The sequence below is a fragment of the Crinia signifera genome, chromosome 5, assembly GCF_055691185.1.
Source record: "Crinia signifera chromosome 5, ASM5569118v1, whole genome shotgun sequence".
Classification (NCBI taxonomy): domain Eukaryota; kingdom Metazoa; phylum Chordata; class Amphibia; order Anura; family Myobatrachidae; genus Crinia; species Crinia signifera.
In genome coordinates this window covers 5,247,439-5,273,745 of record NC_139221.1, presented here as the reverse complement: position 1 = coordinate 5,273,745, position 26,307 = coordinate 5,247,439, and the positions used below count along the sequence as shown (strand labels likewise).

At 48.5% G+C, this 26,307-nt stretch overlaps 1 protein-coding gene across 1 annotated transcript in view; it reads right to left on the bottom strand.

Moving 5' to 3' along the window:
• Positions 1-1,647: 1,647 nt before the first annotated feature.
• The window catches only part of NOS3 (nitric oxide synthase 3), a 119,464-nt gene continuing 94,804 nt past the window's right edge, over positions 1,648-26,307 (bottom strand). The window contains exons 15-26 of the mRNA XM_083186549.1: positions 21,080-21,196; positions 20,727-20,901; positions 18,941-19,073; positions 18,375-18,453; positions 12,894-13,084; positions 12,622-12,803; positions 11,867-12,077; positions 11,683-11,770; positions 10,963-11,084; positions 9,978-10,126; positions 6,598-6,792; positions 1,648-2,466 (exon numbers count right to left, since the gene is read on the bottom strand). Of these exons, the coding sequence (XP_083042675.1) occupies positions 2,356-2,466; positions 6,598-6,792; positions 9,978-10,126; positions 10,963-11,084; positions 11,683-11,770; positions 11,867-12,077; positions 12,622-12,803; positions 12,894-13,084; positions 18,375-18,453; positions 18,941-19,073; positions 20,727-20,901; positions 21,080-21,196 (1,753 nt within the window). The 3' untranslated portion in view covers positions 1,648-2,355. The remainder of the gene's footprint in view (positions 2,467-6,597; positions 6,793-9,977; positions 10,127-10,962; positions 11,085-11,682; positions 11,771-11,866; positions 12,078-12,621; positions 12,804-12,893; positions 13,085-18,374; positions 18,454-18,940; positions 19,074-20,726; positions 20,902-21,079; positions 21,197-26,307) is intronic.

Genomic DNA, 26,307 nt, shown 5'->3' with positions numbered 1-26,307 from the left:
TACTGTATGTAAGGGGTACTACTATGCAGTGTTACTGTATGTAAGGGGCGCTACTATGCAGTGTTACTGTAAGGGGCACTACTATGCAGTGTTACTGTATGTAAGGGGTACTACTATGCAGTGTTACTGTATGTAAGGGGTACTACTATGCAGTGTTACTGTATGTAAGGGGTACTACTATGCAGTGTTACTGTATGTAAGGGGTACTACTATGCAGTGTTACTGTATGTAAGGGGCGCTACTATGCAGTGTTACTGTATGTAAGGGGCGCTACTATGCAGTGTTACTGTATGTAAGGGGCGCTACTATGCAGTGTTACTGTATGTAAGGGGCGCTACTATGCAGTGTTACTGTAAGGGGCGCTACTATGCAGTGTTACTGTAAGGGGCGCTACTATGCAGTGTTACTGTAAGGGGCGCTACTATGCAGTGTTACTGTAAGGGGCGCTACTATGCAGTGTTACTGTAAGGGGCGCTACTATGCAGTGTTACTGTAAGGGGCGCTACTATGCAGTGTTACTGTAAGGGGCGCTACTATGCAGTGTTACTGTAAGGGGCGCTACTATGCAGTGTTACTGTATGTAAGGGGCACTACTATGCAGTGTTACTGTATGTAAGGGGTACTACTATGCAGTGTTACTGTATGTAAGGGGTACTACTATGCAGTGTTACTGTAAGGGGCACTACTATGCAGTGTTACTGTAAGGTGCACTACTATGCAGTGTTACTGTATGTAAGGGGTACTACTATGCAGTGTTACTGTATGTAAGGGGCGCTACTATGCAGTGTTACTGTATGTAAGGGGCACTACTATGCAGTGTTACTGTATGTAAGGGGCGCTACTATGCAGTGTTACTGTATGTAAGGGGCGCTACTATGCAGTGTTACTGTAAGGGGCGCTACTATGCAGTGTTACTGTAAGGGGCGCTACTATGCAGTGTTACTGTAAGGGGCGCTACTATGCAGTGTTACTGTAAGGGGCGCTACTATGCAGTGTTACTGTAAGGGGCGCTACTATGCAGTGTTACTGTAAGGGGCGCTACTATGCAGTGTTACTGTAAGGGGCGCTACTATGCAGTGTTACTGTAAGGGGTTCTACTATGCAGTGTTACTGTATGTAAGGGGTTCTACTATGCAGTGTTACTGTATGTAAGGGGTACTACTATGCAGTGTTACTGTATGTAAGGGGCACTACTATGCAGTGTTACTGTATGTAAGGGGCACTACTATGCAGTGTTACTGTATGTAAGGGGTACTACTATGCAGTGTTACTGTATGTAAGGGGCACTACTATGCAGTGTTACTGTATGTAAGGGGTACTACTATGCAGTGTTACTGTATGTAAGGGGCACAAATATGCAGTGTTACTGTATGTAAGGGGCACTACTATGCAGTGTTATATGAATTAGGAGCACTACAATGTAGTGTAATGTGAATGAGGGGCACAACTGTGGCATCATTTGAATTGGGGTAAAAGGAGCAGATTGTAGCAGAGGCGTGGGGGCACCTGCCGCAGCCCCACTGTCTGCGATATCTATCCCAGCTAGCATTTCCAGTGACACTGCAGTATAATACATACAACACACACAGAGACGATAAAGCAACAGCAGGTGGAACATTGCAGTGACGAGGCATCAGAATGACCAAATTAATCAATATATTCTCTTTATTAATAAGTAACATATAATTAACCAGGATGAAAACGAATGTAATCTGCATCATTCAGATCCGTATTCCTCTGTAAAGTCTATGTGAGTGGAGGCGGCCATTAAGTGAGCGGAACCAATAATCTGCCACGGCTGGTGAGATCAGAGAGGTGCCACGTTACTCGTGTTTGCTGCTGCCAGTGTGTGTGTGTATGAGGGGATACTGACGGTCCATTATCACATGTGCACCAAAGAGATAAACCATCAGCCAATCAGCTCTTAACTGCCATTTCACAGGATGGGTAAAAATGACAGTTAGGGGCTCATTGGCTGCTTGTTTATCACATTATCACTTTTCGTAGCCCTGTGTGGTGCTATGTAACACACGTATGCTCACTCTCTGCAGGAGGTCGGACAGGAAACATACATGTGTGTGAGACAGATGTATGGATAACGTGTGTAAATAGCATGTACATGGTGCACACAGTACAAATAACACAATGTGCTTTGTCATGCCTCACAGCCAATCAGTGCTAGAGCACTACTGACAGCTGATTGGCTGGTGGGAGTTTTGGCACATGTGCTAGTCATACCTTGTGTTACTAGCTATATACCATGTGTATATATACATACGTGTGTACCTATGTTATGTATAATGTGTACAATGCCTTCCTCTCACAATAGCAACATGGTCGTCTTCTGCGCACAAATTACGTCTCTCGCTTATCTTGAAGGGACATGGACTGACAGCGAACACGAGAGGTCACCTCCTGCGTCCTCAGGGTGATGCCAAAAATATCCTCATGATATCTGTTCTGGTCCTGTAGAGGGTAGAGAAGAGAATATTTATACCTTTGTATAATCCCAAACACCCATCCATAACAGATTATACCACCCCCTCCGACATCCTGCAATCTGCTGCTACCAGATTCCATCATTCTCAACAGCTGCCACCAATATCCAACATTCCCACCAATATCCATCATTCCCACCAGCTGCCATAATCTCCAACATTCCCACTAGCTGCCACCAACATCCAACAGTCCAAACACGTCTCCCAACATCCAGCAATCTGCTGCTACCCGCTTCCGTCATTCCCACCAGCTGCCATAATCTCCAACATTCCCACCAATCTCCACCATTCCCACCAGCTGCCATAATCTCCAACATTCCCACCAGCTGCAACCAACATCCAATCTACTGCTACCAGCTTCCATCATTCCCAACAGCTGCCACCAATATCCATCATTCCCACCAGCTGCCATAATCTCCAACATTACCACCAGCTGCCACCAACATCCAACATCCAATCTGCTGCTACCAGCTTCCATCATTCCCAACAGCTGCCACCAATATCCACCATTCCCACCAGCTGCCATAATCTCCAACATTCCCACTAGCTGCCACCAACATCCAACAGTCCAAACACGTCTCCAACATCCAGCAATCTGCTGCTACCCGCTTCCATCATTCCCACCAATCTCCATCATTCCCACCAGCTGCCATAATCTCCAACATTCCCACTAGCTGCCACCAACATCCAACAGTCCAAAACACGTCTCCGACATCCTGCAATCTGCTGCTACCAGCTTCTATCATTCCCAACAGCTGCCAGCAATATCCATCATTCCCACCAGCTGCCATAATCTCCAACATTCCCACCAGCTGCCACCAACATCCAACAGTCCCACCAATCTCCACCAATCTCCACCATTCCCACCAGCTGCCACCAACATCCAATCTGCTGCTACCAGCTTCCATCATTCTCACCAGCTGCCACCAATCTGACACAATCTCCACCATTCTTACCAGCTGCCACCAATATCCACCATACCCACCAGCTGCCACCAATCTGACACAATCTACTACCAGCTTCCATCATTCCCACCAGCTGCCACCAACATCCAAAAGTCCAAACACACACATCTCCAACATCCAGCAATCTTCTGCTACTACCAGCTTCCATCATTCCCACCAGCTGCCACCAATCTGACACATTCCCACCAGCTGCCATAATCTCCAACATTCCCACTAGCTGCCACCAACATCCAACAGTCCAAACACGTCTCCAACATCCAGCAATCTGCTGCTACCCGCTTCCATCATTCCCACCAATCTCCATCATTCCCACCAGCTGCCATAATCTCCAACATTCCCACCAGCTGCCTCCAACATCCAACATCCAACCTGCTGCTACCAGCTTCCATCATTCTCACCAGCTGCCACCAATCTGACACAATCCCACCAGCTGCCACCAATCTCCACCATTCTCACCAGCTGCCACCAATATCCATCATTCCCACCAGCTGCCACCAATCTGACACAATCTACTACCAGCTTCCATCATTCCCACCAGCTGCCACCAACATCCAAAAGTCCAAACACACAAGTCTCCAACATCCAGCAATCTTCTGCTACTACCAGCTTCCATCATTCCCACCAGCTGCCACCAATCTGACACATTCCCACCAGCTGCCACCAATCTCCCACATTACCACCAGGAGCCACCAATATCCACCAGCTGCCACCAACATCCAACAGTCCAAACACACGTCCCCAACATTCAGCAACCTACTACTGCCAGATTCCATCATTCCCAACAGCTGCCACCAATCTCCACCATTCCCACCAGCTGCCACCTATCTCCCACATTCCCACAATCTGCCACATTCAAACCAGCTGCCACCAATATCCACCAGCTGCCACAATCTCCCACATTTCCACCAGCTGCCACCAATATCCGACCGATCAAACACAAGTCTCCAAAATCGAGCAGTCTGCTACTACCAGCTTCCCTCATTCCCGCAAGGTCCCACTTAGTGTATGGACCAGTGACTGGCTACATCTCATTAACCAGCTCCATCCTTCTTCCACCCAGCCAACCTCTATACAATGTCACCAGGCAGCAGAAACCCTTCACCTCTGAATTAAACCCATATTGTTGGACTCCAGTATATAACAAATATTAACGCGTGTAGAAGCAATCTTTCACCATGAGAGGTAATATAGCTACAGTATGATTACTCAGTGTCCAGGCAGCTGATATCACACCGAGCCTAACGCCATCCCCGGAATATCGCAGGTTCTCCTGTATCTGGCTGCGGCAATGTCACTTCTATCTCTGTATACAGATCCTAATTCATGTTTGTGTGGAAATGCAAAGCCGCAATAAGCAGATGCTGCAGGAGGTGTCTGATCAATGCCGCCTCCATGGTGCTGCGTACAGGAAGTCTGCGCTCAACGCAGGAACAGAGTGCCAACCCCAAACACACATACTACTGCCACATCTCCCTATACATTTATTCCAGTGGTATCTCATTTTGATAATGCCTCTCTTGCACTAATAATACAGGAGCATTCTGACTCCGAAGCATTAGAGGTCACTTGTACAACACCAGATCTATCCTCTTCATGGCTGCATCTATTCTAGTCTGTTGCCAGTGAACCCCACTCTCTCATTCCCCATCTACTCTCAGTTGGACAGGATGGTGAACAGCAGAAGTGATGGAAACGTGAAGCACAGCCGTCTCTCTCTCTCTCTCTACCTATTTGTACCTTTTTGTCACATTTATCTGCGCTAGCAATTGATGTGTCATTGAATGCAATATGCTATTTAGAGTGGTCATATACACCAGACTATACACTTGACCTCAGCGTACAAATTGCACTGACCCCAGGCACTACCATTAGGGACATTGCATATCAGCGATGGTGACCTATGATTACAACCTATGTGGACACAAACAGGGCCGGATTAAAGCAGGGGCAAAAGGGGTCAGTACCCCTGGGCCCCCCCTCTAGCAAGGGTCCCCCTGTGGTTGGCATGTATTTAAAAAAAATATATATATATATTTTTTGTAGCTAAATGTTTTGTGCATGGGAGTGGGGTAGTGCTGCCACTACACCTATCTGCTGATGTGAAAATGATTAATGGTGCTGAGCATGGGGTGCCAAGGCACACTGACTGCACAAGTGTGCAGTGCATTACTGGGAGGTGACTTAAGGTGCATACACATGGGCTATAGTTGCTGGCAATATGGTCTCTGAGCCGGGTGTGCGCTCCAGTTTTTAGCCCCATTATGATCGCTGATTCCTTCTGCGGCTCCCCTGGCAGAGGTTCCCTTTTATCAGCGACCATCTGAGCAATATATCGCCCTGTGTGTACACAGCTTAAGTCCCATGACACTTTGCACAAGAGGGCAGAGGCTGAGAGGTTTGTGCTGAGCTCTGATTGGTGGAGCTCATTACTTGGCTTCTCAGGCCCATGGAGGACAGCAGCAGCAGCAGCCTAGTCATGGGAGGGTTTTTAATCAGAGGCAGCACTAGGACTGTGAGGTCTCCTACAATCCTTCGGAGTAAGGTGCAGAGGGACAAACACAGGCTTTTCATGTGGTATGTATTTACAGTATGTATCTCCCCCCTGCAGTTACCCATTGACCAAGTTTATACTGCCTTTACTTTGTGTTTTGACAGTGTAATATTCTCCCATGCGGTTTGTGGCCAGTAATGACAAGTGCAAGCGGGCCCCTTGTCTAAAGTGCCCCGGGCCCCCTGAGGGCTTAATCTGGCACTGGACAGAATTCTGTCGTCAAACAGCAGCCGGAATATCATTAGAAGCCCATTATTGGGACACATCGGCAAGTCTACCAACATTAACCTTACATTTCCGCTACACTTACCATGAATCACATGAAAGGGCTGGTACAGTGCATTTATTTTCAGCTTATTGGGCATTGCTAGCCTCTGAGGTGTAAGATTGCACCCAGCAGTGGCACATGCAGGGGGGGTTCTGAGTACCCAGAGTGCTCTCTCCTCTCTCACTTGGAAATAGATATTTTTATAAGAGGAATATTTCTCAGCCAACCTTACCTCCAACGCGCCATCACCCGATAGCCTATTACCTGCCACATCACCATTGCTGACTACGACTTCTGGATATGCTGGGTACCTACCCTTAGCTCCCCGATGTAGTCTCCAGCCTCGACGATGCTCATATCTCCCTGAGACACTAGTATGAGCTGCACGGTCTGTAGGACATCAGTTGCCATAGTTACATCCCCGCATATATACATATGTCCGTTGTCATTATGCAGCACATCGTATACGTGACACGCGAGCTGCGTGCGCAAAATATCCTGTACATAGGTCTGAAAAACAAGAGGAACAGTGTGTTTTTTATTTTGATATCTGTGGACAAGCAGTGACCAGTACTGCGCGGGTGGGGCCAGTACTGCGCGGGTGGGGCCAGTACTGCATGGGTGTGGTTAGTATTGTATGGGTGTGACAGTACTATGTGGGTGTGACCAGTACTGCAATTGTGTGACCAGTACTGCACGGGTGCGGTAATTACTGCGTAGGTGTGACCAGTACTGCATGGGCGGGGCCAGAGCCATGGGGAATGTACACCCCCTGCACTGTCAGACCCAATTTCTGGTTACATACATACGAGTAGAAAAATTGTCAAATATTGTGAAAAAAACAGAAATACAATTTTAATACTTATAATGATGGGCCTTTTAATGTGAAGGCCTGGGGCTGGAACGTCATCTGCCACCTTGTTAATCAGACCTTTGAAATTTTGGGTATTGTCGCTCTATCCTTTGCAGTGGTTATCTATCTGTGGATTTGCTCTATTTTATTATGTGGGTATTGGTTCTTTATAACGGTATCTGGGTATTGGTTCTTTATAACGGTATCTGGGTATTGGTTCTTTAGAATGGAATCTGGGTATTGGTTCTTTAGAATGGAATCTGGGTATTGGTTCTTTGTAAATGGTATCTGGGTATTGGTTCTTTGTAAATGGTATCTGGGTATTGGTTCTTTGTAAATGGTATCTGGGTATTGGTTCTTTGTAAATGGTATCTGGGTATTGGTTCTTTGTAAATGGTATCTGGGTATTGGTTCTTTGTAAATGGTATCTGGGTATTGGTTCTTTGTAAATGGTATCTGGGTATTGGTTCTTTGTAAATGGTATCTGGGTATTGGTTCTTTGTAAATGGTATCTGGGTATTGGTTCTTTATAAATGGTATCTGGGTATTGGTTCTTTATAAATGGTACCCGGGTATTGGTTCTTTATAAATGGTACCCGGGTATTGGTTCTTTATAAATGGTACCCTGGTATTGGTTCTTTATAAATGGTACCCGGGTATTGGTTCTTTATAAATGGTACCCGGGTATTGGTTCTTTATAAATGGTACCCGGGTATTGGTTCTTTATAAATGGTACCCGGGTATTGGTTCTTTATAAATGGTACCCGGGTATTGGTTCTTTATAAATGGTACCCGGGTATTGGTTCTTTATAAATGGTATCTGGGTATTGGTTCTTTGTAAATGGTATCTGGGTATTGGTTCTTTGTAAATGGTATCTGGGTATTGGTTCTTTGTAAATGGTATCTGGGTATTGGTTCTTTATAAATGGTATCTGGGTATTGGTTCTTTATAAATGGTATCTGGGTATTGGTTCTTTGTAAATGGTATCTGGGTATTGGTTCTTTATAAATGGTATCTGGGTATTGGTTCTTTATAAATGGTATCTGGGTATTGGCTCTTTATAAATGGTATCTGGGTATTGGTTCTTTGTAAATGGTATCTGGGTATTGGTTCTTTGTAAATGGTATCTGGGTATTGGTTCTTTGTAAATGGTATCTGGGTATTGGTTCTTTATAAATGGTATCTGGGTATTGGTTCTTTATAAATGGTACCCGGGTATTGGTTCTTTATAAATGGTACCCGGGTATTGGTTCTTTATAAATGGTACCCGGGTATTGGTTCTTTATAAATGGTACCCAGGTATTGGTTCTTTATAAATGGTATCTGGGTATTGGTTCTTTATAAATGGTATCTGGGTATTGGTTCTTTATAAATGGTATCTGGGTATTGGTTCTTTATAAATGGTATCTGGATATTTGTTCTTTATAATGGCATCTGGGTATTGGTCCCTATATGTGTATATGGGTATCAGTACCCTGTCCTTGAACCTATGTGCTTTTACTCCATCAGGAATGGTCAGGATCCTGGTAGTTGGGATACCACATCCATTTCATAGTTTGAAACCATTGATGGCCAATTACCATCACACCATCGATGGTAAACACAACAAAGCCGTCTGTACTTCCAGGTTCACAGTAGTGTCCAAGGGCTTTACCATCTGCCCAGGCAGCCTCTAGCACAGAGAAAGGGAACACTCCCCTCTGTCCATCATAGTTGCTGAGGGCGTGTGGACATTGCTTGCATACAGATGGATTGGTTGAAGGGACAGGGGCTGTATACAGTAACTCTCTGTATTCTGTGACAGAACTCTGTATATATACAGGCTCTGTGATCCTCTTAACATCTATAGGAATGTAACATCAGACTTGGGAAGAATATCCAAAACCTAATAAATAAACATCACCATGCTTCAAGACACCTTCATAAAGTATCAAAGTCTTGGAATGGATGTTGGACTGACCAATATAGAGTAAAGGTGTTGGATAGACAGAGATGGAGAGGAGGTTTTGGAATGGGACAATATGTTGGACTGAGGGAGTAGAGGTGGTGGAATGGGAAGTTATGTTAGACCCATGGAGGTGGAGTAGAGGTGTTGGAATGGGAAGTCATGTTGGACAGACAGTGATAGAGTAGAGGTGGTGGAATGGGAAGTTATGTTAGACCCATGGAGGTGGAGTAGAGGTGTTGGAATGGAATGCTATGGTGCAGAGACGGTGATGGACGTAGGTATTGGAATAGGAAGTTATGGAGTAGTGGTGTTGGAACATGTAGTTATGTTGGACAGACAGAGACAGAGTAGAGGTGTTGGAATGGGAAGTTATATTAGACTCATGGAGATGAAGTAGAGGTGTTGGAATGATATGCTATGGTGCAGAGACAGAGATTGAACATAGGTGTTGGAATGGAAAGTCATGTTGGACAGACAGTGACAGAGTAGAGGTGTTGGAATGGGAAGTTATGTTAGACCCATGGAGGTGGAGTAGAGGTGGTGGAAGGGAATGCTATGGTGCAGTGATGGTGATATACGTAGGTATTGGAATAGGAAGTTATGGAGTAGTGGTGTTGGAATGGGAAGTTATGTTGGACAGACAGCGATGGAGTAGAGGTGTTGGAATGGGAAGTTATGTTAGACCCATGGAGATGGAGTAGAGGTGTTGGAATGGGAAGTTATGTTAGACCCATGGAGATGGAGTAGAGGTGTTGGAATGGGATGCTATGGTGCAGAGACGGAGATGGACATAGGTGTTGGAATGGGAAGTTATTTGGACAGATGGAGAAGAGGTATTGGTATGCAAAGACATATACTAATGTACTTCTATCTATAGATGGCTCAGTTCTCACCTTTGGAGAGTCTGGCTGCCGTGAGAAGGCTGTGTAGATTTGGCTGAGGGCTCCCTTCTTTTGGGCATCATAAGTTTCATCTTTGTAAATGTGATCAAGTTCAGCACATCTTGAGCCAAATACTAATGTCACCTCTCCTGGTACCAGACCTACAATTGGAAAGGTTCAGTGAAAACCATGGCAGACAAACTGTCCTGCATCTGAATCTACTTCTATCATGGTCTATGTTCAATTCCAAGGATTGTCTGGAACCTTTGTTTCTGCTGCTAAGTCTGACTCTAGGAGGATGCCACTGGGCAAGTGCAGTGGGGGCCAACCTGGCAGTGATGTCACTGGGCTGCACTGCCGCTCAAAGAGCTATCCTACCTCCAGAGGGGTCCTGAGTTCTGGAGGAAATCTGGATAGGTCATAGGGCCAGGGTATGGCAGGAAGAAGGGGGCCTGCTTGGATCGTCCCACAGGGGTACAGGGAAACCACTGCTGGGCCCCACTGCCTGGGGCTCATCTCCTCCTTAATGGATCAGGTTCCAGACTGCACTTGAATTATATATTATACTGTACATATGTTACATTATACTGCACAGGACTATGGTGTTTCTGCAGTGCATTGCTTTCTTTACCATACATGCACTAGCTATATTCACTGTATAAATATTTATCAAGAGGCCTAGACCATGACTAGCCAAGTCTCTGTGGCTGCTGGCCACTCCTCCTCAAGAGACGTTCAACAGCCATAACCATGGGCCCTAACCCCTGCATTCCCATGGTGGGCCAGTCATGTCCCAGTCTGACACTGGAGGAGGGGGACACATGGTTTGGCTTGGTTCTACCTCTGACAAGAGCTTTGTCCTATGGAACCGCCTCTCACTTATTATACTGTATTTAGCACTAGGATTTAACTTTCACCTTCATTAACACAGTGCTGTCCCACTGAATAATCCTGGATGCTTTCCCCAACATCAGAAAGGAAATAAAAACACTCTCACCTTTGGTTTCTATGTCATGGAGCCTCTGCTGCCAGAAGCCCCGGAACGGTGCAATACCAGTGCCAGGCCCCACCAGGATACAGGGAGCGGTTATGTCACAGGGTAGGCGGAAGGATGGTGCTCTGGAAGAGATATTCATTATTAGTGATCACATATCCCACCAATGACAGAGCTGTTCCCCAGGATATCCCATAAGTCGAGAGCCAAACTCTTATCTCTCCTCCAGCAAAACACATGAGAGTAATGTGTCCAAGTATCTGCAGCAATAACATCCTGGGATCAGCCTGAGACTGTGGGTTGTTTCCTGGAACCTCCAGAGAAGGTTGCCCACAATATAGAGGGTAACAGAGGGGGGAAGTGGCTCAGTGGTGTTGGGATTGGCATAGACAGGGATGGTAATGATGATTGGGGCTTGTCCATTTCTATGGTCAGGACATAACTACGTTGCTATTAGGCCCAAAAAAAAATTCCCTAAGTATCCACAGTGACATATTTAAGCCCTTACTATATTCAGGAATAGTTCCCAATACCTATGGTTTAGGAGGCACAGGCAAAGCATTACCAGGTGACACATGAATGGAGAGAGGCGGACGTCAATGTAAGTTGATGAGGAATTAAGAATTGGGTTCTATCAGCGTCCCCATTGAATGCATTTCCTGGTCTTTAACAGACTTTCTGGTGTTTGGAGTGTAATATATTTACAGTACCGGAAGAACTTACCCTCTTACAAAGCAAGGGACAGAGGACCCAGGAGACAGCTGATCCAGCCACGTGGAGCAAACCCCATAGTGGAGAGGACCTTTATTTTCTGTAAACGATATTTGGGAAGTGATCACAATATCTTTAAGCTACATAAAATGTATATAAGTAACAATGAGGCACAGACTGGAGTCCAAGGATTTACCCTGAGTGTGGTATGATACGACCGCCACTGTGAGGTGTATCTGGTTGGGGTTGGCGTCCAAGGATGAGCTTATGGAGTAGTAACGAGGCTGGAGGAGTGGCAGCTGGGTGAGGAGTAGAGAGCTCGGGACACAAACAGATGGAAATTCTTCCAGCACCTCCACCAGATTGGGACATCGGAACCATTTCCACTCCTCGTACTGACGGGCGTCCTGTAGGTGGCACAAACAGGAACTACAAGTCTAATTCTAGCATAAACCTCACTGGGACATAACTATCCTGCAGTTATATTTATAATTGACACATGGGGAAATGGGGACAGATCTTGGGGAAGTCTAGGAGATGCCATGGCCCAAGTTGGCATGGGTTTGGGTAGGAGGAAGCTCACATAAGCAAGCTGACCTATACTGTCCCATACCATGTTCTGCCATGCATGCCTTCAATGTGTCTTCATTATACCATGTTATGGCATGGGGTCAGGGACAATGTGGTCCTCTACACTCTCAAAACCAGTGATGCTTGTACAGGAACATGTATAAAAATAGAGAATACAAAGTGGAGTAAAACAAAGGAACCTCTATAATTAGGACTATAGAAACCTCTTTACTCCAAATAAATTATTCTTATAGAATCTTCTCTCAGTGATCAGTTGGGTTTTCAGAACTCGCTGGAAATAATAGTCAAGCAATGCGCTAAAAATTAATGTCCTATACTTATGTTCCAGGGTGGCCTCCTGGTCTGAGACCTCACTTATACCTGGCTGAGGATCTCCAGTCTCTGACGTTCATCTGGATCCTCACTTAGGGCGCTTAACAACTGCAGGAGTTGGGGTGTGGGGGGTGTTGTTATGTCCAGATAATTTGTAAGTGCCTGGCGTAATGTACAAGGAGGAATTCTGGTATCCGAGACCCAGGTAGTCTTCCGTGCAGACGCCATCCCTGAGGGATGAGACATTGGTGCACATATTTGAAGTGAGCTTACATAAGATGAACACAACAAAACATAGCCTGGGCTAAGAGAATGCTTACGCCAGTTGGAGTCCTTCTCCATCGTCTCTACTTGTACGGTGTCATTGGCAGGTGGAGGGTCTTCTACACGTTCCAGCAAAGCCAACACCAACTCCTCACGGTTACATGGATATACCCCCAGGTGATCTCCAGGGCAATAACTCAGCTCACTCAGCCCATCAGTGTCCAGCTTGATGAGGATAGTGGAGCGACTGAGATTACAGAAAAAGATATGGAGAAGCCAACTAGGATTACAAAGTGGATATGACACAAGGGAGTATATAAAACATCAGTATATAATTGCTGACAAACTGAACATCATTAAAGGACCGTGTGGGGTATTTAACAAAAAGAAGAAGATCATTAGAGATGCTGCAAAAGAGAGTTATCCCCAGGGCTTGTTGATGGGTCATTTTCTATACAAAGGGGATTTTCATCAAGCTTTATGTCATGGTACATGGTTCTTCAGGTAACCGTCCTGCTCTATAGTTTGTCATGGTACATGGCTCCTCAGGTAACCGTCCTGCTCTACAGTATGTCATGGTACATGGCTCCTCATGTAACCGTCCTGCCTTGTCATGGTACATGGCTCCTCAGGTAACCGTCCTGCTCTACAGTATGTCATGGTACATGGCTCCTCAGGTAACCATCCTGCTCTATAGTATGTCATGGTACATGGTTCTTCAGGTAACCGTCCTGCTCTATAGTATGTCATGGTACATGGCTCCTCAGGTAACCGTCCTGCTCTACAGTATGTCATGGTACATGGCTCCTCAGGTAACCATCCTGCTCTATAGTATGTCATGGTACATGGTTCTTCAGGTAACCGTCCTGCTCTATAGTATGTCATGGTACATGGCTCCTCATGTAACCGTCCTGCCTTGTCATGGTACATGGCTCGTCAGGTAACTGTCCTGCTTTACAGTATGTCAGGTAACCGTCCTGCTCTATAGTATGTCATGGTACATGGTTCCGCAGGTAACCATCCTGCCTTGTCATGGTACATGGTTCCTCGGGTAACCATCCTGCTCTACAGTATAGCATGGTATATGGTTCCTCTGGTAACCGTCCTGATCTGCAGTATGGTATGGTACATGGCTCATCAGGTAACCTTCCGGCTTTATGTCATGGTATATCATATACCATGACATAAAGCCGGAAGGTTACCTGAGGAGCCATGTACCATATATGGTTCCTCAGGTAACCGTCCTGCTCTACAGTATGTCATGGTACATGGCTCCTCAGGTAACCGTCCTGCTCTACAGTATGTCATGTCATTTTCTATACAAAGGGGATTTTCATCAAGCTTTATGTCATGGTACATGGCTCGTCATGTAACTGTCCTGCTCTACAGTATGTCATTATACATTGTTTCTCAGGTAACCGTCCTGCCTTGTCATGGTACATGGCTCATCAGGTAAATGTCCTGTTCTACAGTATGTCATTATACATGGTTCCTCGGGTAACCGTCCTGCTCTATAGTATGTCATGGTACATGGCTCCTCAGGTAACCGTCCTGCTCTACAGTATGTCATGGTACATGGCTCCTCAGGTAACCGTCCTGCTCTATAGTATGTCATGGTACATGGTTCTTCAGGTAACCGTCCTGCTCTATAGTATGTCATGGTACATGGCTCCTCAGGTAACCGTCCTGCTCTACAGTATGTCATGGTACATGGCTCCTCAGGTAACCGTCCTGCTCTATAGTATGTCATGGTACATGGTTCTTCAGGTAACCGTCCTGCTCTATAGTATGTCATGGTACATGGCTCCTCAGGTAACCGTCCTGCTCTACAGTATGTCATGGTACATGGCTCCTCAGGTAACCATCCTGCTCTATAGTATGTCATGGTACATGGTTCTTCAGGTAACCGTCCTGCTCTATAGTATGTCATGGTACATGGCTCCTCAGGTAACCGTCCTGCTCTACAGTATGTCATGGTACATGGCTCCTCAGGTAACCGTCCTGCTCTATAGTATGCCATTATACATGGTTCTTCAGGTAACCGTCCTGCTCTACAGTATGTCATGGTACATGGCTCGTCATGTAACCGTCCTGCTCTACAGTATGTCATGGTACATGGCTCCTCAGGTAACCGTCCTGCTCTATAGTATGTCATGGTACATGGTTCTTCAGGTAACCGTCCTGCTCTATAGTATGTCATGGTACATGGCTCCTCAGGTAACCGTCCTGCTCTACAGTATGTCATGGTACATGGCTCCTCAGGTAACCATCCTGCTCTATAGTATGTCATGGTACATGGTTCTTCAGGTAACCGTCCTGCTCTATAGTATGTCATGGTACATGGCTCCTCATGTAACCGTCCTGCCTTGTCATGGTACATGGCTCGTCAGGTAACTGTCCTGCTTTACAGTATGTCAGGTAACCGTCCTGCTCTATAGTATGTCATGGTACATGGTTCCGCAGGTAACCATCCTGCCTTGTCATGGTACATGGTTCCTCGGGTAACCATCCTGCTCTACAGTATAGCATGGTATATGGTTCCTCTGGTAACCGTCCTGATCTGCAGTATGGTATGGTACATGGCTCATCAGGTAACCTTCCGGCTTTATGTCATGGTATATCATATACCATGACATAAAGCCGGAAGGTTACCTGAGGAGCCATGTACCATATATGGTTCCTCAGGTAACCGTCCTGCTCTACAGTATGTCATGGTACATGGCTCCTCAGGTAACCGTCCTGCTCTACAGTATGTCATGTCATTTTCTATACAAAGGGGATTTTCATCAAGCTTTATGTCATGGTACATGGCTCGTCATGTAACTGTCCTGCTCTACAGTATGTCATTATACATTGTTTCTCAGGTAACCGTCCTGCCTTGTCATGGTACATGGCTCATCAGGTAAATGTCCTGTTCTACAGTATGTCATTATACATGGTTCTTCAGGTAACCGTCCTGCCTTGTCATGGTACATGGTTCCTCGGGTAACCATCCTGCTGTACAGTATAGCATGGTATATGGTTCCTCGGGTAACTGTCCTGCTCTGCAGTATGGTATGGTACACGGTTCCTCAGATAACCTTCCTGCTTTATGTCATGGTGCATGGATCCTCAGGTAACCTTCCTGCTCAACAGTATGTCATGGTACATGGTTCCTCAGGTAACTGTCCTGCTCTACAGTATGTCATGGTATATGGTTCCTCAGGTAACCGTCCTGCTCTACAGTTAGTCATGGTGCATGGCTCCTCAGGTAACCTTCCTGCTCAACAGTATGTCATGGTATATGGTTCCTCAGGTAACTGTCCTGCTCTACAGTATGTCATTGTACATGGTACCTCAGGTAACCTTCCTGCTCAACAGTATGTCATGATATATGGTTCCTCAGGTAACTGTCCTGCTCTACACTATGTCATGGTACATGGCTCCTCAGGTAACCATCCTGCTCTACACTATGTCATGGTATATGGTACCTCAGGTAACCTTCTTGCTCTACAGTATGTTGGGGTACATGGCTCCTCAGATAACCTTCCTGCTCTACAGTATGTCATGGTACATGGTTCCTCAGATAACCTTCCTGCTTTATGTCATGGTATATGGTTCCTCAGGTAATGTTCCTGCTCTACAGTATGTTAGGGTACATGGCTCCTCAGCTAACCGTCCTGCTCTACAGTAAGTGATGGTACATGGCTCCTCAGCTAACCTTCCTGCTCTACAGTATGTTATGGTACATGGCACCTCAGGTAATGTTCCTGCTCTACAGTATGTTAAGGTACATGGCTCCTCAGGTAACCTTCCTGCTCTACAGTATGTTATGGTACATGGCTCCTCAGGTAACCGTCCTGCTCTACAGTATGTTATGGTACATGGCACCTCAGGTAATGTTCCTGCTCTACAGTATGTTAGGGTACATGGCTCCTCAGGTAACCTTCCTGCTCTACAGTATTTCATGGTACATGGTTCCTCAGATAACCTTCCTGCTTTATGTCATGGTACATGGCTCCTCAGGTAATGTTCCTGCTCTACAGTATGTTAGGGTACATGGCTCCTCAGCTAACCATCCTGCTCTACAGTAAGTTATGGTACATGGCTCCTCAGGTAACCTTCCTGCTCTACAGTATTTCATGGTACATGGTTCCTCAGATAACCAGGGGATTTTCATCAAGCTTTATGTCATGGTACATGGCTCGTCATGTAACTGTCCTGCTCTACAGTATGTCATTATACATGGTTTCTCAGGTAACCGTCCTGCCTTGTCATGGTACATGGCTCATCAGGTAACTGTCCTGTTCTACAGTATGTCATTATACATGGTTCTTCAGGTAACCGTCCTGCCTTGTCATGGTACATGGTTCCTCGGGTAACCATCCTGCTGTACAGTATAGCATGGTATATGGTTTCTCGGGTAACTGTCCTGCTCTGCAGTATGGTATGGTACACGGTTCCTCAGATAACCTTCCTGCTTTATGTCATGGTGCATGGATCCTCAGGTAACCTTCCTGCTCTACAGTATGTCATGGTACATGGTTCCTCAGGTAACTGTCCTGCTCTACAGTATGTCATGGTATATGGTTCCTCAGGTAACCGTCCTGCTCTACAGTATGTCATGGTGCATGGCTCCTCAGGTAACCTTCCTGCTCAACAGTATGTCATGGTATATGGTTCCTCAGGTAACTGTCCTGCTCTACAGTATGTCATGGTACATGGTACCTCAGGTAACCTTCCTGCTCAACAGTATGTCATGGTATATGGTTCCTCAGGTAACTGTCCTGCTCTACACTATGTCATGGTACATGGCTCCTCAGGTAACCATCCAGCTCTACACTATGTCATGGTATATGGTACCTCAGGTAACCTTCTTTCTCTACAGTATGTTGGGGTACATGGCTCCTCAGATAACCTTCCTGCTCTACAGTATGTCATGGTACATGGACATGGTTCCTCAGATAACCTTCCTGCTTCATGTCATGGTATATGGTTCCTCAGGTAATGTTCCTGCTCTACAGTATGTTAGGGTACATGGCTCCTCAGCTAACCTTCCTGCTCTACAGTATGTTATGGTACATGGCACCTCAGGTAATGTTCCTGCTCTACAGTATGTTAGGGTACATGGCTCCTCAGGTAACCTTCCTGCTCTACAGTATGTTATGGTACATGGCTCCTCAGGTAACCGTCCTGCTCTACAGTATGTTATGGTACATGGCTCCTCAGGTAATGTTCCTGATCTACAGTATGTTAGGGTACATGGCTCCTCAGGTAACCTTCCTGCTCTACAGTATTTCATGGTACATGGTTCCTCAGATAACCTTACTGCTTTATGTTATGGTACATGGCTCCTCAGGTAATGTTCCTGCTCTACAGTATGTTAGGGTACATGGCTCCTCAGCTAACCATCCTGCTCTACAGTAAGTTATGGTACATGGCTCCTCAGGTAACCTTCCTGCTCTACAGTATGTTATGGTGCATGGCTCCTCAGGTAACCTTCCTACTCTACATGGTTCCTTAGGTAACTGTCCTGTTCCTCAGGTGAAGATGCTCACCTGGATTTTTCACTTTGTAGGTTCTCCTTGGAAATGAATGTTGTCTCATAGACTTTCCGTTTGTGCACTTGAGAAAGCCCTAAGAAAAGGTAACATTTAAATATTAAAATGAATATAAAATATTATACATGAATCAGGGATAGATGGGTTAAGGAAAGGCCAATCGTAGGTGGTAGCAGTAAGCCAGGCGAGAGATGTGAGACTGCAGATAAATGTTGTGGTAACTGTGTGTATGAGATTGGGAACATTCTAGTAAGTGAAGGAATCGTCAGGTTATAGGAAGTAATCCATAAGACGCCCATAAAGGAGATGTATGTAATTAGCTAATTCTTTTCATAAATGGTACCAGTGGCAGAGTTTACCTAGCAACCCCCTCCCCCAATAAAATCTGCCACCTGCCTCTTGAGGGAAATATTGCACTTACTAAACCTGTTGTGCTGCAGTCGGCTGCAGAACAACAGCTTTAGTAAGTGCAATATTTCCCACAAGAGGCAGCAGATAATAGTGATGTGGCGGGGCACGTTATGAAGCGGCATGATCTGATTGGATGTAGAGTTAGTGGATACCAGTAACGAGGTCAGGAGATGAGGCTTGGATGGACATCCTGTACATGGACCTCTGGTAGCTGCCTTTAGCTTTGAAGAAGTCGTGAATATTTAAGTCTGTGTCGTCTCCAACGCAGAAGGTGTCGCAGGCAGCCTGGGAGATGAGAGAACAATGAGCGACACGTGGTCGCAATCATTCTGGCAACGAAACAGTTAACGCTAATAAAAACAAACACATCCCAGAAAGTAGCATGAAAGTAACGGATTTAAGCCACAGGGAAACTCCTTTGCTTTCCTGCCTTTCTGTCGCCTTTGTGTTGGCAGTGACCGCGTTAATGACGCGGTGTGAGGGAGAGGTGGCAGGTGGCATTAGGGAGAGGACAAGCCCCCTCCCTTCTTATCAGCCTCCATTTCCCCCTCTCAGCAGCAGGAAAGGAAAGTGATTCCGATAGAGGGGCCAGGCCGTGTTTACCCGGCCAGGCCCGGCACAGACCCTCCCTGCTGTAAAGGCCACCGGCAAACGATCATCCACCGGTCAGACCGGGACCAGGGGTCCGATTCAGCAGCGATCGCAATCTGTGTGTGATGTCTAGCCACCGCTGCGCACCAAAACCTGGCGGGCCAGCACCTGCCCTCAGGAATGCGATGTGATCGCATGTCCGCATTGCTGCAATCGCGGGGAGCAACTTTACAGGGGTTTATTGAAGCTGAATTAGGTCTTATATGTCACGATTTTCCAGGACATCCCTTCTTTGTACATTGGGCCTGATTCATATACTGTATATATCGTATAACCGCTGCCTAGCCCCATGCCGAACGCCCCCCCCCCCTCGCCGACCGAATCCCCACACTAGCGTGAGATAGCTGTGTACGCCCGCGGCCGCCCAGAGGACGAATCAGTCGATGTTCCACTCATCTGCGTTCCCAGGGATACATCAGCCCATCCTCCAGCGAATGTCCCGGCGAGCGTTCCCTACCTGGGGTTGCCCAACAATCGGCCAAGGTAGCGAATTCGTCCCGCACTGAGCGCCTCTGAATCGCACCCATTGCCCGGTCCATACAATTAGAATGGTCGACAATGACAGAATGTCGACACAAGCTTACAGTTGACATGGGCATGGTTGACAGGCAAAAGGTCAACAAGTTTTGCTTTTATTAGGGGTTGATGTCGACATATGTCAACACAGACACCAAACTAACAGAAAAACTTGTGGACATGGACGTGTCGGCTTGAACCCTTTAAGTGTCAAGTGAGTTTGTTAAAATAGGTGTGAAAATTGCCCAAGTAAAACTTTTATTCCTCATAATGACCTGTGAGGTCACCGTAAGGACCTGTGAGGTCACCGTAAGGATCTGTGAGGTCACCGTAAGGATCTGTGAGGTCACCTTATAGAAGAAATATTTATTTTTAAACATAATCTTTTACATGACTTTATATAGCAAATGTGAGTGACGCTGGCATTGTTAGCAGATATCTTGAACATCTCTCACAGAGGCACTTAAAGGGTTAAGATTGTATCGACTTTGTCATTGTCGACCTAGGGCATATTTCGACCATTATTAGGTGACCTAGACATTGTTGAACCATAACCTCAGAACCAGCTCCCAGAATGCACGAATGAGATCAATAGCGCACGCAGGAGGCGTTTCCGAGTGCCCAGAAGCTGTTCACCACATGTATGTACATAAGACCAGGCGTAATTTCTCTGCACACAGCATAGAACCCACAACTGGCATTACCCCAACTATGAATGTTGGAACCAGACCTTGCTCCTGGATTGGGAGATGACGTTCTCTGAGTGCCCACCTTGAATACAGTCTTGGCCCAAGCACGGAATGAGTCCTCCTGACCACAGAGTTCGTCCCCTTCTCCCATTTCCAGGATACGTTCCCCTCCAAGTTCCTCCAGCCGCGTGTCCACTGCATGTCCAAAGGCGCAGAAATGAGGGTACGCTCGGGAGCCGAGGCCAAAGACAGAGAACCTGGAAGTGAGACAGGGTGACAACGGAGGGAGAAGAAGGCTTCCCACCCTGAGCTCTGGCCAGGACTCCGCTATATACTGGGTCTGACAGGAAAACATTGGATCAAATAATTCTGGTTCCCAGCAGCTGCAGAACCACAAAGTGTCGGCATAACCAGTGCCAATGGGCGGTACAGTACCTGAGTGTGCCCAGGGGCCCGGCGCTGTCCGTATTACTCGATTCCTTACGTTTATTCTTCCAGGTGGTGACGAGAAGGTCGGTCTGGGAAACACTATTGAAACGGGTCTTGTAGCTTCTACAATGGTGGAAGTGGGAACAATGGTCAGAGGAAAGCGATATACTGGTTGTATACATACAGAGGTTACGGGTACCTCATATCATACAATAAGTCGGCATTTATTCTCAATGTGTCCTAGTTTAATAACTAGTTACAAGCCCAATAAAACGATCATATTGTAATGTGCGCTCTGGAACCAAGCAACACTTGAAATGATCTGTGGGCTGCTATCTAATGGCTGCCCAAGAGCAATACAGTTAACTCCCCCCCCCCCCCCCATAGAGGTGAGGAGCACCTCCATGAGCGATATTAGGGCCGGTGCCGTCTCCATGAACGATATTAGGGCCGGTGCCGTCTCCATGAACGATATTAGGGCCGGTGCCGTCTCCATGAGCGATATTAGGGCCGGTGCCGTCTCCATGAGCGATATTAGGGCCGGTGCCGTCTCCATGAGCGATATTAGGGCCGGTGCCGTCTCCATGAGCGATATTAGGGCCGGTGCCGTCTCCATGAGCGATATTAGGGCCGGTGCCGTCTCCATGAGCGATATTAGGGCCGGTGCCGTCTCCATGAGCGATATTAGGGCCGGTGCCGTCTCCATGAGCGATATTAGGGCCGGTGCCGTCTCCATGAGCGATATTAGGGCCGGTGCCGTCTCCATGAGCGATATTAGGGCCGGTGCCGTCTCCATGAGCGATATTAGGGCCGGTGCCGTCTCCATGAGCGATATTAGGGCCGGTGCCGTCTCCATGAGCGATATTAGGGCCGGTGCTTTGTCCATGAGCGATATTAGGGCCGGTGCCGTCTCCATGAGCGATATTAGGGCCGATGCTGTGTCCATGAGCGATATTAGGGCCGGTGCTGTCTCCATGAGCGATATTAGGGCCGGTGCCGTCTCCATGAGCGATATTAGGGCAGGTGCCGTCTCCATGAGCGATATTAGGGCCGGTGCGGTCTCTAGGAGTGACCTTAGCGCTAGTGATTCTGCAATACACTGTATGACGATTGTGTGAGTAGTTGGAGGAAACAGCCATCCCCAGGAGGACACAGATTGTGACGTGGGCAGGGAGCATCTGTGACGAATATTAATGCTGCCGGTTAATCTCTCTTCTTTCCTATGGTCGGAGGCTTTGAAGTGTCAGACAATAGCGGGATGTCGGTAACATACAGAAACAAATACTACAGAAAATGTAAAAACCAGAAAGTGTTCATGGGAAATGTTGGGGTTATAGGAGACTAGAAAAGAGAGAAGTCGGGGAGCAATCTACCTAGGAGTATTTAGGGTGCACTTATATCATACAGGGAGCCGACACCGGCCCTAACATCATACAGGGTGCCGACACCGGCCCTAACATCATACAGGGTGCCGACACCGGCCCTAACATCATGCAAGGTGCCGACACCGGCCCTAACATCATGCAGGGTGCCGACACCAGCCCTAACATCATACAGGGAGCCGACACCGGCCCTCACATCATACAGGGAGCAGACACCGGCCCTCACATCATACAGGGAGCAGACACCGGCCCTAACATCCTACAGGGAGCAGACACCGGCCCTAACATCATACAGGGTGCCGACACCGGCCCTAACATCATACAGGGTGCCGACACCGGCCCTAACATCCTACAGGGAGCAGACACCGGCCCTAACATCATACAGGGAGCCGACACCGGCCCTAACATCATACAGGGAGCAGACACCGGCCCTAACATCCTACAGGGAGCAGACACCGGCCCTAACATCCTACAGGGAGCAGACACCGGCCCTAACATCATACAGGGAGCAGACACCGGCCCTCACATCATACAGTGAGCAGACACCGGCCCTAACATCATACAGGGAGCAGACACCGGCCCTAACATCATACAGGGAGCAGACACCGGCCCTAACATCATACAGGGAGCAGACACCGGCCCTAACATCGTACAGGGAGCAGACACCGGCCCTAACATCATACAGGGTGCAGACACCGGCCCTAACATCGTACACGGAGCAGACCCCGGCCCTAACATCGTACAGGGAGCAGACACCGGCCCTAACATCGTACAGGGAGCAGACACCGGCCCTAACATCGTACAGGGAGCAGACACCGGCCCTAACATCATACAGGGTGCAGACACCGGCCCTAACATCGTACACGGAGCAGACCCCGGCCCTAACATCGTACAGGGAGCAGACACCGGCCCTAACATCGTACAGGGAGCAGACACCGGCCCTAACATCGTACAGGGAGCCGACACCGGCCCTAACATCGTACAGGGAGCCGACACCGGCCCAATCATCGTACAGGGAGCCGACACCGGCCCTAACATCATACAGGGAGCCGACACCGGCCCTAACATAATACAGGTAGCAGACATCGGCCCTAACATCGTACAGGGAGCAGACACCGGCCCTAACATCGTACACGGAGCCGACACCGGCCCTAACATCGTACAGGGAGCCGACACCGGCCCTAACATCTTACAGGGAGCCGACACCGGCCCTAACATCATACAGGGAGCCGACACCGGCCCTAACATCATACAGGGTGCCGACACCGGCCCTAACATCATACAGGGAGCCGACACCGGCCCTAACATAATACAGGTAGCAGACATCGGCCCTAACATCATACAGGGAGCAGACACCGGCCCTAACATCGTACACGGAGCAGACCCCGGCCCTAACATCGTACACGGAGCAGACACCGGCCCTAACATCGTACAGGGAGCCGACACCGGCCCTAACATCGTACAGGGAGCCGACACCGGCCCTAACATCGTACAGGGAGCCGACACCGGCCCAATCATCGTACAGGGAGCCGACACCGGCCCAATCATCATACAGGGAGCCGACACCGGCCCTAACATCGTACACGGAGCAGACACCGGCCCTAACATCGTACAGGGAGCAGACACCGGCCCTAACATCATACAGGGAGCCGACACCGGCCCTAACATCGTACAGGGAGCCGACACCGGCCCTAACATCGTACAGGGAGCCGACACCGGCCCTAACATCATGCAGGGAGCCGACACCGGCCCAATCATCATACAGGGAGCCGACACCGGCCCAATCATCATACAGGGAGCCGACACCGGCCCTAACATCATACAGGGAGCAGACACCGGCCCTAACATCATACAGGGAGCCGACACCGGCCCTAACATCATACAGGGTGCCGACACCGGCCCTAACATCATACAGGGTGCCGACACCGGCCCTAACATCATACAGGGAGCAGACACCGGCCCTAACATCATACAGGGAGCAGACACCGGCCCTAACATCATACAGGGAGCCGACACCGGCCCTAACATCATACAGGGTGCCGACACCGGCCCTAACATCATACAGGGAGCAGACACCGGCCCTAACATCATACAGGGAGCAGACACCGGCCCTAACATCATACAGGGAGCAGACACCGGCCCTAACATCATACAGGGAGCAGACACCGGCCCTAACATCGTACAGGGAGCAGACACCGGCCCTAACATCATACAGGGAGCAGACACCGGCCCTAACATCGTACAGGGTGCCGACACCGGCCCTAACATCGTACAGGGTGCAGACACCGGCCCTAACATCGTACAGGGAGCCGACACCGGCCCTAACATCATACAGGGAGCAGACACCGGCCCTAACATCATACAGGGAGCCGACACCGGCCCTAACATCATACAGGGAGCAGACACCGGCCCTAACATTGTACACGGAGCAGACACCGGCCCTAACATCGTACAGGGAGCCGACACCGGCCCTAACATCATACAGGGAGCAGACACTGGCCCTAACATCGTACACGGAGCAGACACCGGCCCTAACATCGTACAGGGAGCAGACACCGGCCCTAACATCCTACAGGGAGCAGACACCGGCCCTAACATCCTACAGGGAGCAGACACCGGCCCTAACATCATACAGGGAGCAGACACCGGCCCTAACATCGTACAGGGAGCAGACACCGGCCCTAACATCATACAGGGTGCAGACACCGGCCCTAACATCGTACACGGAGCAGACCCCGGCCCTAACATCGTACAGGGAGCAGACACCGGCCCTAACATCGTACAGGGAGCAGACACCGGCCCTAACATCGTACAGGGAGCAGACACCGGCCCTAACATCATACAGGGTGCAGACACCGGCCCTAACATCGTACACGGAGCAGACCCCGGCCCTAACATCGTACAGGGAGCAGACACCGGCCCTAACATCGTACAGGGAGCAGACACCGGCCCTAACATCGTACAGGGAGCCGACACCGGCCCTAACATCGTACAGGGAGCCGACACCGGCCCAATCATCGTACAGGGAGCCGACACCGGCCCTAACATCATACAGGGAGCCGACACCGGCCCTAACATAATACAGGTAGCAGACATCGGCCCTAACATCGTACAGGGAGCAGACACCGGCCCTAACATCGTACACGGAGCCGACACCGGCCCTAACATCGTACAGGGAGCCGACACCGGCCCTAACATCTTACAGGGAGCCGACACCGGCCCTAACATCATACAGGGAGCCGACACCGGCCCTAACATCATACAGGGTGCCGACACCGGCCCTAACATCATACAGGGAGCCGACACCGGCCCTAACATAATACAGGTAGCAGACATCGGCCCTAACATCATACAGGGAGCAGACACCGGCCCTAACATCGTACACGGAGCAGACCCCGGCCCTAACATCATGCAAGGTGCCGACACCGGCCCTAACATCATGCAGGGTGCCGACACCAGCCCTAACATCATACAGGGAGCCGACACCGGCCCTCACATCATACAGGGAGCAGACACCGGCCCTCACATCATACAGGGAGCAGACACCGGCCCTAACATCCTACAGGGAGCAGACACCGGCCCTAACATCATACAGGGTGCCGACACCGGCCCTAACATCATACAGGGTGCCGACACCGGCCCTAACATCCTACAGGGAGCAGACACCGGCCCTAACATCATACAGGGAGCCGACACCGGCCCTAACATCATACAGGGAGCAGACACCGGCCCTAACATCCTACAGGGAGCAGACACCGGCCCTAACATCCTACAGGGAGCAGACACCGGCCCTAACATCATACAGGGAGCAGACACCGGCCCTCACATCATACAGTGAGCAGACACCGGCCC